The sequence below is a fragment of the Salvia hispanica genome, chromosome 2 (genome assembly GCF_023119035.1).
Source record: "Salvia hispanica cultivar TCC Black 2014 chromosome 2, UniMelb_Shisp_WGS_1.0, whole genome shotgun sequence".
NCBI classification, from domain to species: domain Eukaryota; kingdom Viridiplantae; phylum Streptophyta; class Magnoliopsida; order Lamiales; family Lamiaceae; genus Salvia; species Salvia hispanica.
In genome coordinates, this window is record NC_062966.1 from 13401303 (window position 1) to 13419711 (window position 18409).

The 18409-nt window shown below is 34.2% G+C and overlaps 2 protein-coding genes across 2 annotated transcripts; both read right to left on the reverse strand.

The window, feature by feature from the left end:
* On the reverse strand, positions 1–6707 carry LOC125208140 (histone acetyltransferase GCN5). Its single transcript, XM_048107715.1, has 13 exons — positions 6028–6707; positions 5236–5300; positions 4992–5072; positions 4741–4812; positions 4245–4413; positions 3413–3456; positions 3035–3134; positions 2802–2870; positions 2555–2606; positions 1395–1513; positions 931–1024; positions 287–428; positions 1–209 (listed from the first exon to the last, which is right to left on the reverse strand). The coding sequence occupies exons 1-13, from the start codon at positions 6592–6594 to the stop codon at positions 143–145; spliced, it is 1641 nt and encodes a 546-aa protein (XP_047963672.1). The 5' UTR covers positions 6595–6707; the 3' UTR covers positions 1–142.
* Positions 6708–11638: 4931 nt separating this feature from the next.
* Positions 11639–13262, reverse strand: LOC125206311 (3-ketoacyl-CoA synthase 11-like). Its single transcript, XM_048105584.1, has 2 exons — positions 12663–13262; positions 11639–12424 (listed from the first exon to the last, which is right to left on the reverse strand). The coding sequence occupies exons 1-2, from the start codon at positions 13260–13262 to the stop codon at positions 11639–11641; spliced, it is 1386 nt and encodes a 461-aa protein (XP_047961541.1).
* Between the last annotated feature and the right edge of the window lie 5147 nt (positions 13263–18409).

Here is an 18409-nt window from a genome sequence, read left to right on the forward strand (position 1 = left end):
TAGGGAAGTAATCTACTAGCTTGGCCAGTAGACCAAGTAGAACTAATTTAAAGAGTTCGATAATGGTACATTGTTACTATCCAATCTAGGACAATAAGTTACAGAGCTTGAACAAGAGTGATGGTGATACAAGTAACTGAAATTATGGCTGAATCTTGGTACTAGCTTGCAAACCAGTTTGAACTTTGTTTGTAAAATGTGCTTCCAATCTGCAACCCAACAATCTGAAGTTAGGTTCATGAAAAGAATACGAATATCTATGTACCCTATACAGCTCTCATCATACCTGGTGGAACATTTGTAATAGATCGTCTCTGGGGAGTTATACGTGCGTGCATTCGAGAACATTCTCCGAACATCTGCCACAAACATCTCCAAAGTTACATAATACTGCTCGGATTCTACCCGCTTTGACATTGTTTTTAAATCTGCATTTGACATCACAACCAGGTCAGTATATTACGGAACTCAAGATGCAAGCTCCTGCTCCAACATATACAATAAAACCTCTATAAAGGAATATCCTTAGGACTTTCAAAAAAAATATTCCTAATGAAGGTTATTTTCTTAATCAGAGCTCTAAGAGGGTTTTTATTTAACATAAAGGCTATAATTACCAAACACACACACACAATTAATCCAACTACTTAAAGTAGTGTTTGGATATTTTGGATGGATTCAACAAAAAAGATTGAGCGCACACAATTTAAAGGATGTAGGTACAAGGTAATAGATAAAGTTATTATCACATGCAATCTTAGACGAGTATTTTAAATCAACTTATATACTACTACTGCTTATTTATTCCTAAATGAAGTGTATATCTTTAAGAAGGGACATGAAAAGTATGAATTAACAATTTTGTAGTTTATTCCTAGATAGAATATTCATGTATAGAGGTTTTATATTATACGAGTCATAGTGTCATACCCATTGGATCCTTAATGATGTTATAGTAATCAGGGACATCTCGTGCATCTACAGGTTCTTTAAATGGCCAAGCATCAGGATGATCATGCATCGCCTGCTCAAATAATATGACCATCATCAGCAGCATGCCATAAAATTGTAAAATATAAGCAGGCAGTAGAAAACTATTTATGACTACCATCAGCCAGAATAAGCAAAATCCAGTTGATGGCATAACATGTTACTGAATGAACCCAATGCCAAGTATTTAAAACGAAAAGTAAATAGAGATAAGATATCTATGTGTATGCATTAAATCACATTTTGTACAGTCATGATTGTGAATCAATACACAGGTAGCAACTTGTTTAATCTTATATATAGTGGTAGACTCATAGATGCTAAATCTTTTTTACTTGAAAATACTAAAGCCCAGTATGTCAGTATGGAAATTTAGCAAGTTAAAGATGATTGAAGTGGCTTACCTTAATAAGTGAGCGCATGAATGCAGTCAATTGTTTCTGATGAGAGGTAACATCTGTTGACAAGTTTATTGGTTTAAATTGAGAATGGCCATACTGGTCAGGGGTCCAGCCTGCCTCTCCTGTTCATATTAAGTTGCCGGCAAGTCCAATTAGGTCATAAATAAAGAAAACAATCAGAGGAAGCAAACACCAATACTGAATAATCAATATAGAGGACAAAGTATCATATGAGCTACCAGCCTACCAATATGTGATACTTTTGTAAAAAGAAATATCATAAAGATCTCCTTAAATAATGTTCACAAACTTTACTTATCAGCTTCAGATACTCAAATGAAATACAGTGCTTACAGCCAGCTATGTCAACACAATTGGCAGCAGGATTTTCTAGTAGCACCATGCCATTTTATGAGGAAAATATTAAAAATATCTGATGCCTTCAAGAGGCATATGGTAAGGAGTGAAAAGCGTCAACTCATACACGCGACACACTTGATGAAATAGCAAAGAGACTCTGAATGATGGAAACTACTTGATAAAATAACCTAAGGAACAATGGAAGAAAACAGGCAAAAACGTTCCTCTTGCAAGGCCTTGGAGAGACTTCCATCCAGAACTAATTCATTTCACACCTCTCCCATGCATCCATAAGAAGGTAAAGAATTTACATGACATAAGTAACAACAACTGAAAGATAAACTTAAACCTACTCTAGAAAGAGTAACGAAAGAAATCAAAAAGATTAGATAACAACTACTACTGAAACTAAATTGCAAAGGACTCCTAACTAACAAGGACTTTGAAATAAATCTACTAATAAATGAAATCTAAAAGATAATAATAGATACAGCAAAAGACTCATATCCTAAACTTGCATCTTCGAGACCCCATCCCAAGCTTTCATCTTGGAGTGAGTGGCTATTGTTCCTAATCGAGATCAGTATATCATAACAGGAGAAAGTAACACCTTTATTGTGGCGGTATTATATAAGAAAATATATGAACTCAGCATTCTAAGCCCCGCAGAACCACATATTATTATCAAATAGTAAGACACAGATTCCAACCAAAGTAAAGATAACTGACGAAATGACTGCAGAAAAACTAAGATAAACATTCAACAGTAATAATAGTTTATGAGAGGGTATAGGGAGACTAACTCAAGCCAGGTATGTCAATGTTGTTTGGCCTTTTGGGAATCCCAGCCTCTTTCTGAAAAGAACATTTTACATAAAATGTGAAAATGCTTAATCATGAAAACAAATTGTCTGAAAATAGAAACATACAAAGGAACCACCAACTACATTTTGATAGATAAGACGAAAGAGGACATCATATGTTCCATCACCCTGGGCTTGTAGTAAAGAACAAAGCAAAGAGCAAATAACTCCAATGTACTGCATTTACCTTCTGAAAATCAATGCCGGGGTAGACAATGTGACAATTCGAGAGCTCCCTAATCTTTTCATCAATTGCCTGGCAATAAAAAGATTAAAAGTTAGATAAATTGAAAATCATCATTATATATGAAACATTATTGCTTTTCAATAGATCCTGCCATGTTAAATGATTTAGTCACACCTAAAGTCCTAATCTAACAATCTAAGAATATCAAATGGCAGAGCACTAAATCATCTTACCTGTCTCTGACGGCGTATCATTGTTGATAAATCAGTGTACGGAAGCTTTGGATCAATGTGGCACTCCATAAGGATTCCTCCGTCATAATCCTTAATATAGCTAAAGGATAAAAAGAAAAAATGAATAAAAAACTCATATCCACTACTGAGATGAAAAATTGAAGTTCTGTCACAATTTGGAATCTGCTGCCTCACTTTAGATCATATCTATAATGATTATGGAAACAAGATGTCTGACACATTTGGAATTAGATGCAAAAGTAAATGAAACTATCCATTTCATCTTCTGATACATGAAATAAAAAATTCTCTAATAAATTATGCCCAACAGAATAAAATCAGTTTCAATGTTATATAGAGAAGTTGATTGAAACGTACCCTTGCCATCGTTCTTTGTCCAAGTATATTTCTTTAGTGAAGCCCTAAAAAATAATATACAAGTCAGGAATCTCATTAATGAAAGCATTTCTATATATCAGAAGAAAAGTAAGAGATGTCTAATTTCAGTATCTTAGAGATAACGACTGCACTAAGCAGAAGCAACTCCACTAGGATTGCTGCAAATTAGGTCCAGAAATGTAATCTGCTAGCCCCCCAGCCCCACCATCTTGGCCCCCTCTTATTGACTCTACGTTCTAATACGTATACAGTTCTGTACTAGATCAACGCATACCTAAAAAAGGACTTAACATGAACTAAGGACTAACTAACTAAGGTCCTTCATATTTCCTTGACCCTCTGAGAATATGTATGCTAAATCAACCTAGCCAACCTGCATTGCATTAGAAATTTGGGAGACAGAAATCCACAGACTAGCTCTCGCCTAGTGCAGACTTGGTATTCACCAACCATCAACCCGAGACGGAGGTTCCATCCACGTAATTTAGTCTTAGTTCTTACTGTAGTTTAAAGATAACAGCCCTCAGAAGAGAACCAGCACAAAATTCAGCAGAATACTTAAAAGAAGGCCAAGTTGATTAAGGTTTGTTGAATTCTAAAGACCATAATATCATCCCCTTGTGGAAGAGTGGGAGAGACAAAAAATTCAACCATATCTTTGATCCATCTAAATGCAAAACCTGTACTTTCCCAGATCCATTAAGCTATCAACATATAGTAGATCTTTAAGCCTTGAATGGTCAACAAAAATACTGCACTAAGTCAAATTACACATGGAGCAGTATGCTAAACATGCATGTTGTAAACCCACCTGCTTGACAAAGTAACCGACAGCATTGTTATCAGCATATGTGAGGAAATGTGTTAGGCCATCCACATCACGTGCGTGCTGCTTTAAGTGATTCATAAGTCGTGTGCCATAGCCTTTAACTTGTTCATCAGCCGCAATAGCACAAAAAGCTATCTCCCCAAAATTTTGGCTATATATGAGTTGAGTTTAACAACACGTCAAATACTTAAATCAGCAAGAAGTACTACCACATATCCTTTAGGGGAAACTATATTAACACTTCTTAGTTCCATTTGGTCTATATTGATATTAGAATTAGATAACATTGATAGAGAAATTTGCCAGGTTCACAAGACATATAAATAGGTGAAAACAAATGTAAGAGAATATGGAAATCCAACACTGCTGAGTAGCAATGCGGCTGATGCCAGTATTGTCATGGAAAGTAAATGCAACAAAAATCTCTTCCGTCACCTTTATAAAGGACTAGTATAACAAGACACGTGACAAATTGTACCTGATGTAAGGGCGATATGTAATACCACCAACCACCGTATTCCGTCTAATAACCATCACAGACTTGTGGTTTCTGCGATAAAACCACAAGAGAAAATGAGATATGAATTACTAAAATAACAAGCAAACTTAATAGATAATCCATTAAAAATGATCAACAACTGAACTAGCTGGTCCTTCAGATACATGAAAAAACCTAATTGAATAATTGCATATAAGCTTCACAGAGAAGGTTCAGAACCAGGGGCATGCCTATCCATTAGGAGACGTACAATGTACTCTCTTGGCATATTAGGAAGTTGCCTGGCAAAGATGTTCTTCAATCCTATCAGCCTGTAAAAGTACAGACCAAGGTTATTGAATCAAGCTCTAATTTCCTTATGAGAAAATATACAACAACTTGAGTTTAGCAGATACCACAACCAAAAGGAGCATAAACTAATATTTCAATTCCATGAAACGTAAACGGTTTCAGAGAGATAGCAGAAGTAATTACCAAATCATGTGTTTATCAACACCATCATTGGACGCGCATACAAATTTGAGGTTTCCTGCTTCTTCCTACGAATTTTGGGAAAATAACACCCACATAAATTACCCTTGCACAGTTTGGATGGGGCAGGGGAAGCATGAAAAAACGAAAGAAGACAAACAATCTATAAATGAGAAAAACATAAGTTTAAAGTTTAGACACGGTTCCAACCTTTCAAGAAAATCAGTAGTGAGTAGAGCATAGTTATGCTAACTCAATCTGTTGAAAGAATCCATATCCACAACCATCTAAAGACTGCATTAATTCATCACTTTATACTGAACTTACTCAGAGGTATGAGTAGCTTACGCAGATCTCGTGCAAGTGCAGATAGATGGGCATCCACTAAGGCAAATGTGATATGGAGACATGGGAGTAGGATCTAATATAAGAAAGATTACTACAGTAGCTCAGACATATCAACAGCACCGTACAATTATGTTAATTTCTAACTTTTTCTTCTTAATTTGACATAGATTGCAAGTGTCACCTAAATAACCATTGTTCTCAGTGATGGGGGACAAGATAAGAGTTCAAACTATTGTAAATGATGAATCATGCTTATTCATTTCTCAGCAATTCAATAACCGACAACAATTGAGTACTTATTCATTCACTTCCAAACCATTTTCATTCCAAAACTAAGAGTGGAAGCATCCACAATCAATCTGATCCAATATGTAGAACTTTCTAAGTATCAGAAATAGATTAAAAATACTACTGATATATGAAATTTGAGAGATTGATTATGCTTACTTCTCTCTTCAAACTCTCTTCTCTTGCACTATAAGCACCGCTGGTCTGTATATTATCTGTAAAAATGCTCTTCACAGTATCCTCCTTCACAACAATGCCAGGAACCGATCCGTTTGCCCCTGTCGCCGCAGCAGCGCCTGAGCTACTGCTATTAATATTTCCCTCTTTCACTGTGTCGGAAGGCTCAACCTTGACCGAAGGCTCAACCTTGATCTTCGTGTTCCTCGCGGCGGCGGCGTTATTGCTGCTCTCCAGCCGAGAAGCGGTGAAATTGCGCATGGAATTGTCGTACTCCTCCTCCTCGTCGTCGACGACCTCCTCCGACTCTTCATCGGAGTCGGAGTCGGCGCCGCGGACGCTGTTGCTCTCGAGGTCGTCGTTGGAGGTGAGAGGGCCGTCGCGCGTGTCGGAGAAGGAGGGAGGAAACGGTGGCGCGTGATCATCGGGCTGCAGTTTGCGCTTGTGGATGGATGAGGTGGCAGAGGCCGAGGCGGAGTGGGAGGGCGACGGAGACTGAGAGCTCCGAGAACGGACCGGCGCCGTTAAATGCGACGAATGTCCGTCCATTGCTATATCTCGGCGAAATCCAACCACAGTTCACTTTCCAATTGAAAATTTGAAGAGAAAAAGGAGGGGAAATTGGGGGAGATGAAGATCACAATTGGATTGTGTGCCCTAACTAGTTTATCACTACATTTTGAATATAATACACTTCTCTTTTTACTACTACTACAGTCTACAATTTACTTTTAACATAATTTAATTATTTTATTAAATAAATTTCATTAAATTTACCTTTGTGTCATTCATTTTTTTTCGTTTAAAAACTTCATGTAATTGTAAAGTAGAACATTTGTTCATACCCTTTGTTTCTACTAGTAGATAGGGATCAAAATTATTTTATACTTACACTTGTAAACTTAATTTGTCTTCTCTTTAATTTGCTACTGAGATTGATTCTGTAAGGCAGATTATTGAAAATTAAAATAAATTGAGCTATATGTTTGGTACAAATATCATTTTCTTGATAATTACATATGTATGTCCATTGCCAATATCTTTGGGATACCGAGAGCATCCGTTACAATATCCACAATGCAGATGCTCTGTCATCACATTTGGAGGATGCAGGACGCGTGCAAGCGTCCGGTCCCTCATCCGTTCCTCAAACGAGTGATAGAGGATTATCCCTCCATGCGGCCCTTCTTGGCCGACGTTGTTGAGTCATTGAGTGGCCATGAAGCTCACTTGCTGGTCTACAAATAGACTTAGTTTTATCAAGTGTTAGTATGTATAGATTTTTAACGATACAAATTGATTTTTTATAATAAAATAAAAATATAATTTCACAATAATTCATATTTAAAATTTCTAGCTTATCTGGTATTAATTTTGACTTTTGCATATAAGATAAAGTTTGAAGAAGAGTAAATATTATAATGAAGTGTGTTAAATATAAGGATATGTTTTGTTATTTGAAGAAGAGTAAATATTATAATGAAGTGTATTAAATATAAGGATATGTTTTGTTATTTAAGAATCATCAGTTCTTTTTAAATCAAATTTAATTGTTAGGATCATGTGTTCATATTGTATGTAGACTTGTAAAACGTTCTATATTTGTGTTTACATAACGTTGATCTAGGATTATCATTATTAATATCGTACTAGGATGTTACTAGATAGAAATACTTCCATCATAATCCATAACATAAAAATCCAATCAATGAAGATTTATACAAATCTTAATTCTATTTAGAATAGACATCCAGAATATATCAAACATTACTCAAGATTTCTGAGATGAATAAATTTATCTAAATCCATTTTAAATAAGGATTTTCTTATATATCATTAAGTTAATCTATCTAGGAAATAAATCCAAAAGATAATGATAACTTGGATTAATACTTATTTTAATCCATCTAAGATTTGTCTTAATAGAATTAAATCTATTCAAATCCATAGGATAAAATAAATTAATATAAATATTTATCCTAATTCAACTAGGATTTATCTTGGAATAAATCCATATAAATCCATAGAATAAGATAATATTATATTATTATTATTCAAATTTATCCGACATTTATCTAGGAACAAATCCATATAAATCTATAAGATAAGAATAAAATATTATATTATCACTATCAAAATATATCTAGAATTTATCTAGGATTATTATCTAAATCCATCTAGGATTTGTCTAGGGATAAATCCACATTAATCCATAGGATATAGATAAAAATTAGATTGTCATTATCTAAATTTAACTAGGATTCATCTAAGAATTAAATCCTTACAAATCCATAAAATAAAATAAGGATAAAATCTATAATTAATCCATGATTTAATACAAAATCAAATCTTATATAATATATAAAATCCAGAAGATATATCCAAATCTTAATTCTAAATTAATCTTGAATTATTTCCAAAATTAATTCCAAGGAAACCCTAATTTAAATTTGGAAAGCGAAGTCACGGGGCGAGACAAAGCGACGTCACGCATAAGGAAACCCTAATCTTGCGTCGTCGTACTCCCACTGAACCGCGGCCGTTGCCGCTGCATCATCTCCGGCGCTGCTGCTGTTGCTGCATCGTCGCTGCTGCGACGTCGCCTTCGCAGCGGCTGTGACAACAGCTTCCTCCGAGCCCGGAAACTGCCCAAGAAGGGCTCCCACTCGAAAAGTTGTCGCCGCCGGAAACCTGCTGTCTCGTGCAGACCTTCGCTGCTGCATCTGAGTCGTCGTCGCTGCTGCGACGTCGACTTCGCCGCCGCCTTGCTGCTTCCACCACCGCATGATGGAGCTGCCGCTGCGTTGTTTCCAAAACTCCGACGACGTTGTAGCGATCAAATTACGTTGCAATTACTTAGCCAATTAATTACCTTATGATCAAAAAGGGGTAGCAAAACAAGAATTGGAACAAAACGCCACAAACAGGTATATATATTGCAACTAATGAGAACAAAGGTTACTCAATACGTAATGATCACTAATTTGGAAGAAGAGAATTAATTCTCCAAATACGTTGAAATTAGGCAGAAGTCAAATTCACGCAGCATGCATGTTCTTCGTGCAACGTCATGTTAATATATACTAAAAATAACGACCACGCACCGAATAAAATCAAGCATTCAAGCAATTCAAATAACATAAAATTAATCCACATAATCAGAGCCAAAAATTGGCTTTAATACCAATTCCTGGGATTTGGTGCCCCTTGCACAGCGGAAGACTTAGACAATTGCACAGCGGAAGACTTAGACAAAACAAATAAATCAGATACGGATCTATTTGACCGATTATGCGATTAATCAATTCACATGTTAAACAGATAATTGCATGCTAGAACGCAAATAATTCATACTCAAAGAAAGTAAATCCTAAACATGAATTCTACGGTTTAGAGTTACCGATTTGATTCTCCAAAGAATCGTCGATTACTCGCGCCTTCTCCACGTGATGATCTTCAATACTAGACCACGGATCTTCGTTCTCGAACTGTATCTCGATATCAGGGTGGGCTGATCTTATCAAAATACTAGGACTAAAATAAAGAAGACAGAAAATTCCTCACGGAGGAGGAGCTGAAATTTTCACAGAGGAGAAAATTAAAGAAAAATTCGTCCCACTCAAAAAGAGAGTTGGCGTAATTTTCAATAATGAACTAATGAATATTCTGTCTCTTTTATTCTTCTATTTATATTAAGTTCCTTTTGGGCCCAGACAGAGATCCATGGAAGGTTTTGGATATGGGCTCCTCCAATTAGCTTTTTACTAATTAAATTGAACCCACAATTTAATACAAGCTTATATTGGAATATTACGAGCAGCCACTACAGAAGTAATATTGAACTCTCCCCATCCAAATCCGAAATTACAAGTAATCCGGGTTTTCACTTTGTTTATTATTTATTTCTCGTGCTTAAGATATAAATGTCCATTAATTAATTAATGTCTGCTATGGACTTAATTAATTAACATCTTATTAATTCCAAGAGTGGACTCAGCAAGAAACACTTATTTATTATTCATAGAGTAATAAAACTCCAACTGGCCAGTTTTTCGAATAATAAAACCTTGTTCGAGCTCCTCTTGAGGACATTATCAAACGAGACTCACCTCGCGCGCGATTCAACATAATAGTAATCCTAGCACCGCTAGATATTAATCACCACTACCCAATATATCGGGATTATTGGGTTGCGAAAATCCCGCACCATTTGCGAAAAACCCGCACCATTGCAACCTTTTACGATAGGTAGCCAAAGGCTATCTAGGTTGTGAAATTCTTCTTTCTCTTTTGCAAAGCATTGCATAGAACTGACTGTGTTACCTTAAAGTGGACGTCGTCCACAACTGGTCTACTAAGCAAAAGACTTGGCTTTGTTTACTTCTTATACATTTAAATGTTTGTAAAACATCTTATAAATGCACAAGCAAACACAATTAATAATAATAGTGATTCTATTCGTTCGAGACTGCTCGAATAATACTGAATTGGGTTAAAAGTGGATGTAGAGTTTTAAGTATACAAGCAAGATTCTATTCGCGCGAAACTTGCTCGAAACATGCTTTTCAGTATACCAACCCTAACAGTGTTAGTATGTATAGATTTTTAACGATACAAATTGATTTTTTATAATAAAATAAAAATATAATTTCACAATAATTCATGTTTAAAATTTCTAGCTTATCTGGTATTAATTTTGACTTTTGCATATAAGATAAAGTTTGAAGAAGAGTAAATATTATAATGAAGTGTGTTAAATATAAGGATATGTTTTGTTATTTAAGAATCATGAATTCTTTTTAAACCAAAATTAATTTATAGGATCATGTGTTCATATTGTATGTAGACTTGTAAAACGTTCTATATTTGTGTTTACATAAAGTAATCATTTATCATAAAAATAATTTTTCTCATTCTTTTTCTTTAACTGATAAATTATTGAGCTAAGTTAGAGACCAATGTCGTTTGGGCTCGGATTTCTTGTTAGGGAATCATGGGCCTCCAGGTACCCACATACTATGATGTATTTTATTGATTCCAGTATGTAACATAGTAGCCTATTTTTATGTTTTAACGATTTTTTTTTGTTTATAACATAGTAGCCTATTTTTATGTTTAACGATTTTCTTTTTTGTTTGTACTAAAGTACTTCATCTTCTGCAATACTATTACTCAATACAATTGCATAATACAGTAGAATTAATGTCCTCTCAGCACTATAGGGTCCGTGAATATGCACAAAATATCTATTTCAATATTTTTACTTGTTCCAATAGAACTAACCTTTGCAGTGTCTTATTTTTAAATGCTCGTGTGCGACAATATTTTTCCAGCTTATAAAAAATTGAATAATGCAAATACTCCACTGTCCCATGTTAATTGCACTTTAAGTTTTCGCTCTTATAACATAAATTTGAACGAGTAATTAGTGTAATTAAATTAAAAATTTTAAACTAAAGGTAACACTAATTATCTCTAATATTTTAATTAAATATCATAATTTTTATTCAAAATAGAAATAGGTGCAAATAGTTTGTGACGGTCTTGAAAATGAAAGATGCAAATAGCATGGAGTATAAAATACTCCTCAAACTTATGGTGGAGTAACTAAGTAAGTATCAATGGCAGTGTTATCCAAGTCCAAAGGATAAGCATGAATGTCACTCATCCACGGGTTCGTCTCATCAAACTCCACATCTCTCAGCGCCCGCAACACCAGGCTGCTACACTTAAAACCCGACCCGAATGCAATCTGCCACACCCGGTCTCCCTTCTTGACCCGACCCTTTGCTTCCGCATATGCCAGCGCGTACCAAACGGATGAACTCGAAGTATTCCCAAATCTGTGCAGCGTCATTCTAGAAGCTTCCATATCACCATCCCCAAACCCTAGCTTCTTTTGCAATGCATCCAGCACTCGCTTCCCGCCTACATGCGGAAGAAAATGCTGTGCACATCGCTTGAATTTTGGGATGTACGGCTTCGTCTCCCCCCGCCGCGTCAGGAGATTTATTGCCACGAGAAGTTTCTCCGAGAGAGGGAGGATGAGAAGCCCTAATCTTGCGAGGTTCTGTTCGATGGCGGAAGTGGCTGCGATCAAGAGGTTTCTAGTTACTGTTATCCCTGTCGTGTTGTCGGAATCTTCTTCCTTGAATATGCACTTGTACGCAACGTCGGAGCTGGCCGTGTGAGTGTGGACTGCGTGCAGGAGCTCGTAGTTTGAGCGGCGGCGGTGAGAGGGTTTGTTGGAGAAGAGAACTGCAGAGCCGCCCAAGCGGAATAGGCAGTTGAGTATGACCTTGGAGGGGTCGTTTCCGGTGTAGACGCCGCTCGTAAGGTTTTCGGTGCTCACCATCAACGCACAAGTATTTTGGTGCACCTATCATTTACACAACAATAACTTCTTTTTTTGTTAGTACTAAATAATTTCCGGGTTAATTGTCTATAAAATCACAACGTCGTTTTGAGCTTAAAAAAACTAATAATGGACAATTGAGAATTTTTAAACTTCATGATTTATCATTCAAAATTTTGACAGTGCGCGCAGCATAAATCAGAATTTGATCAAACTTTGTCATTTTACAGGCAATTAACTCTTATTTGAAATAATTTGTAACCTGAAGTAAGTGGGTTGCGAGGCCGGCAGCGCGGAGACCAGCACTACATCCCATGCCAGTGAGATTGTAGCTGCAAATATCTTGCCTCAGTTTATAGTGATTGATTATGATGCTAGTGAGAGAAGGGATTGGATCAAACACTGTGCAATTCACTATCAATATTCCTATCTCACTGCATTCCACCTTCGTCTTTGCCAACAAAGAATCGATGGCTCCAAAAATCACTGCTTTTGTTTCCTTCATTGCTGCTTCCATGCTCAGATTTGGAGGAACGCTTAACATATTTTCGGGAACGTAGGTCGAATCTCCAACGCCATTCGCGAGCAAGGCCTTATCCATGAAACGCAGTGAGTCCTCTGAGAATGATCCAAATTTCATGGCTCGATCGAGCACAGTTTCTTGGCTGCATTTCTGGCACTCTGGAGGCTTGTAGCATGAAAAATCCACTAAGAATATGTGGGGAGACTTTTTGGTCAAGAAATAGAGGAAAATGAAGGATGCTATTATAAAAAATGTTGGTAATAGTGTTGAGATGAAACTAGTGTTATTGGGATTGATGTTTTGAGAGATGAATGGGAGATTGAGAATTGAAGCTAACATGATTATTATTGATACAAGATGTTCAAGCTGACTAGTCGATCATATATATACAAGGGTTTTGTAAAGTTTGGCTGTGAATAATTGAAGGTGCCAAATTTTTTTTTAGCGTGCCTATGCTTCATTAATACTTCCCCCATCCCCGATTAATTGTCATTCTTTGACCGAACACGGGTTTTAATAAGAAAGGTAAAGAAACGTTTGTTGAAAAAGTTAGTGGAATGTGGGACCCACTTTTTTATATTGGTTTTATAGTAAAATGTGAGTGAAATGAGTTAGTTGAACGTAAGACCTACTTACCATTTATGATAAAAATAAAATGTGACAACAGACCGAAATGAAAAAGAGTGATAACTAATCGGAGACGGAGGGAGTATACGTATATATGGTAGCTACTCCTTCATAAATGAATAGTTTTGTAAAATGGAACGCGGTTTATTTAATGATGTAGTAATTTATAAGTATAATTATAAATTATAGTTGAACACACATATAGTAGTAGATATATAGGATCGGAGCACCTAATACTTGTCTACGTATAGGCTATAGCTAGGGTAGATAAGATTTACTATACCGCTTTCTCAAGTGCACCGGCCTTATACTTTACCAGATCCTATTAGTATTAATTTTATTTGTAGTAGTTGTTTTGAAGCACTTTTATTTTTGTAGGAGGATATTATTTCTTCGCCCGGTACACATCAAATGCTCATAATTAAACAATCACTCAGAAGTAGATAATCAAACCAGAGGAGTGATGCAAAGTACAATCCACACAAATCCTATGACCCAGCTTGAAGAGGTGCGATTATTAATTAGTTAGGCAGAATTGCATTGTGCAGTTAAATTGAATATTTAGGGTTAATTTAAATTAAATTGAAAATGAATAGAGAATGAGAGAGATGAATAAAGAATTAAATTAAAATGAGAATGGGAGGGAGAAATATAAATAATACTCCTACTAAAATATCTATTAAAACTAAAAAGAGTAAAAATGTATGAAAATAGTGCAAAAGTATTTCAAATGAAATTAAGTTTTTGTCCAAAGACCTCTGGTGTGTACTGGAAATGTGCAAACCACATTATTCAGAGATATTTTTTATAGTTCACTCTATTATTTAGTACTACCACACACTTCCTTCTTCCGCTATTAGGACTTAGAAGTCTCAGTTTACCATTTTAGTCCGTCCGTTACTAGGAGTTTCAGTTCACTTTTACTATAAATAGTAGGTAAACCCCACATTCTACATTTCTACTAGTTCATTAAAAATGAGTCTTACATTCCACTATCTTTTTCCACCCACCTTCTTTTATACCCCACCCGTTCCATTTTAATAGATACATTTCATTTTAAGTGTTTTGAAAAAGAAAAAAAAACAGTTAAAGTGAAGAAAAAGTAAATTAAGAGAGAATAATGTAAAGAAGTCTTCTCTACATTATTCTCTCTCTTAATTTACTTTTTATTCACTTTAAATATTTATTATTAATTTTCTTAAACGAGTGCAAAAAATGAAACGCCTCTATTAAGGCGGAACCAATGGAGTACTCATTTTATAAAATCTTGCCGAACTGAAATGAGAGTTCTATGCAATTTATTATTATTTATTTAATTTATGTATTTTGTGTAATTTTAATACATTAAAAATTGACATTTTTAATTTTACAAAATTCATAAAAATCAAAGCTCGAATCGTTCGTTTGTCTATAACTTCAAAGAAATGATAGATTAACAAATTGAGCTTTAATTCTTATAAATTTTAAGAAATTAAAAATAACAATATCAATTTTTATATGTATTGGAATCAAATTAATATACACAAAACAAATAAAACTAAATATACTTTAAATAATAATACTCATATAATAAGACAGATAGCATATAATTTTTCTCTCTATATATACTTTACTCATTCACGTAATAACGGTTATAAGAATCTAGCAGAATAGGAAAGAAAAGAAGAATAACTGAAGTTTTTCTCTTTTAGGAAAGTAGGGTGATGAGATTGGTACAACATGTTGACTGAGATATACAATGCTGACCATATTATTATTATTATTATTATTATTATTATTATTATTATTATTATTATTATTATTATTATTATTATTATTATTATTATTATTATTATTATTATTATTATTATTATTATTATTATTATTATTATATATTTAAATAGCTATAACTAGAAATAAATTGAGTTATACTTTCCCTTAGGAAAATAAAGAAAAAAACTCATTTGAAGAATAATTAGGAGGATAAACGTATTCTACGTTTTGATATTTTAAAGAAAAAAGTTTATGTTATTCTCTTTTTCGGCTATCTTATTCTGTTGATCCTTTCTTATTAATATCATGTGATGGGCCCTTCAAAAAAATAAATGATGGGCCCTTTAAATTTGAATAACACTCTTCCAAATAAAAATTTTGGTTGGTTTCCGGTTATATCGTGTATGTGCATCTGAATAGTGGCTTCAAATGACACTCTATCTATTTAACTGGTTCATTTTTGAATATTTTGTAATAACCGAGTTATTTTGTTTTACAGCTAAAAAAGTAATATTTCTTCCAATCCCATAAAAATATGTACTTTATCTTTTTCGATTCGTCCCATAAGAATTTACACTTTTTTAATTTTGAAAGGTTTTTTCTCTATTATAAGATGAGACTCATTTTTCACTAATAATATTTTATTTACTTTTTCTTTCTATCTCTCCTACTTTATTAATTGTGCATTAAAACCCGTGCTCATCCAAAATTATACTACATCTGTCTCAACGTTTTCCTTTTTAGTTTATCCCATTAAAAATGAAACGTTTCTTAAAATGGAAACATTTCCATCTCTACTTTTTTATCTCTCTTACTTTACCCTCTCTTCATTAACTCACAAAACAACACTACATAAAAATCCGTGCCGATTCTCAAATGTTGCATATTTAATGGGACGGAAGTAGTTTATTTTTATGAGAGCTTATTTTTTACTCTCATGTATTTTTATCTTTCTCTCTTACTTTATTCTCTCTTATTTATTTAACCTACTGAAAAAAATTCTTAATCTTTATTAGAAAAGAAATGACAGAGGGAGGAGGTGTGATTTTAGAAATATTTAGAAAATTAAATTTACAATGAATGATTGTATTGATTTCCCTAGCTATATTCACATGGGGTGTTTAGCTGCGCATGATGTGTAGGTTCCATTTCTGTTTTACGAATTTCAAAAAATTCAATCATGGAAGACACGTAGGGATAATTTCAACATCCATATTTCTAGACCTGCAATTCTAGTATGTAGTCTATAAATACGATCAGAGCAGTCATACTACAATAATTCTAAATTTTGTATTACTGCACTAATATTTTATTCTGAATAACGAGGGTCCACCCACTAAATTATAAATAAATATTTTTGAAAACTCAAAAAAATTACTAGTAATTTACTTTTTTTAAGGAAAAATAAGAGGTAGGACAAATTATAATGGAGAAGGATAAATGTATATTGTTATATAACATGCAAATATAATGTCACCTTAATATCTCCATCAGTATAGTCGAAGTAAATGTTAGAACTTAGAAGTTAATTACTAGCTTGATATATGCATAACAATCGAAAATAGATACCAGCCATCAAAACGACGTTTTTTTGTCATCTTTTTCTTAAAATCGTCCCGTTGTGAGGATCATTATTGATCATATGGCTTAATTCGCTTCACTAAAATATTGTTAGTTTATTTTATGTTTGTAAATTCCTGATACGATCTAGGTGTTTTTTTATTTAAAAATTAAACAAATAACTTTTGGGATATGAAATACTCTTTGTAAAACATTACGTGTCATGAATTAAAATAAGTACACTCCCTACTCAGAAGAAAATATGTAGAAAAATTAATGGAGTGTAATTTGATAAAAAAAAAAATGAACGAAATATGAAATTTTATTAAAATCAATAAACATAAAATGAAATACTCGTATTAAATATGTTAGTATAAAAAATTTAGACACATGACAAAAAAAAAACAAAGAGGACATTATTTTCCACAAAATAGCACCATACTAGCTTTGTATGCTGCTAGGGCTGGCAATTTTTGACACGACACGATAATCCGACACGAATCCGCACGAAATTATTGGGTTTGGATCAAGTCTTATTGGATGCGGGTCATAATTGGGTCGACCCACTAAGAACACGAAAAAATCGGGTCGGATGCGGATTGGATGCGGGTCGGGTCGGGTCGGGTCGGGTAACCCGTTAAAAATTAATATTATTATTTTTTATTTTGAGTAAAGATAAATTTACAAAAATTGTATACACAAAATGGCCTTCAAATTTTAAAAAGGATAATATTAATTTATTTTGATTTAATAAATTTAATTTAATTATTAGTATTTTCACTTTTTTTGTTTTGTTCTTTTTACTTCTTTAGTTCTTTTAACTTGTTTCAATTTTTTTTGTTAAAACTAGAAAAAACATGATGTAAAATATTTTTCTAAATATAATAAAATATTTTATTAAAATTATAGAAGCATTTTTTGTTTTGGAATTCAGCCGAAAGCATGTTCACTATCCTTTTATTTTTCATATTATTAGACTTAGTCACTTAGGAAATAAAATAATGAATAATTAGATTAGGGTTAGAAATTCTCAAATTAGAATGTGGATTGTGGAATAGCCGAAGTGCCGAACAACCGCCGTCTTCCAGATTTCCTACTTCTATATTTCTATTTCTTACCTCTGAAAGTGAAACCGCCGCCGCTCATCATCACCGGAAACCTGGAGGATTTGGAACAAAAATTATGTATTTTGTTGGGTTTTTTTGGATTGCGTTGGAGTTTTGCTGTTTAAAATGGAACATCTTCATGTTATATGGCTTTTTAAAGTCTTGATCATTTTTTGAAGCAATATGTAATCGTGTTGTTATCGTGCTTAGGTTGTTGTTGTGCTGTTATCGTGTCGGGTCAACCCAAAGTGGTTCGTGTCGGTATCGTGTTCAGGTCGATATCGTGTTGTTATCGTGTCTAGGTCGATATCGTGTTGTTATCGTGTCGGGTCAACCCAAAGTGGTTCGTGTCGTTATCGTGTTCGGGTCGTGTCCGGGTCGTGTACGGATTTGAAGGTGGCGGGTTGGGTTCGTGTTCGGGTTTGGGGTTTCCTTAACAGG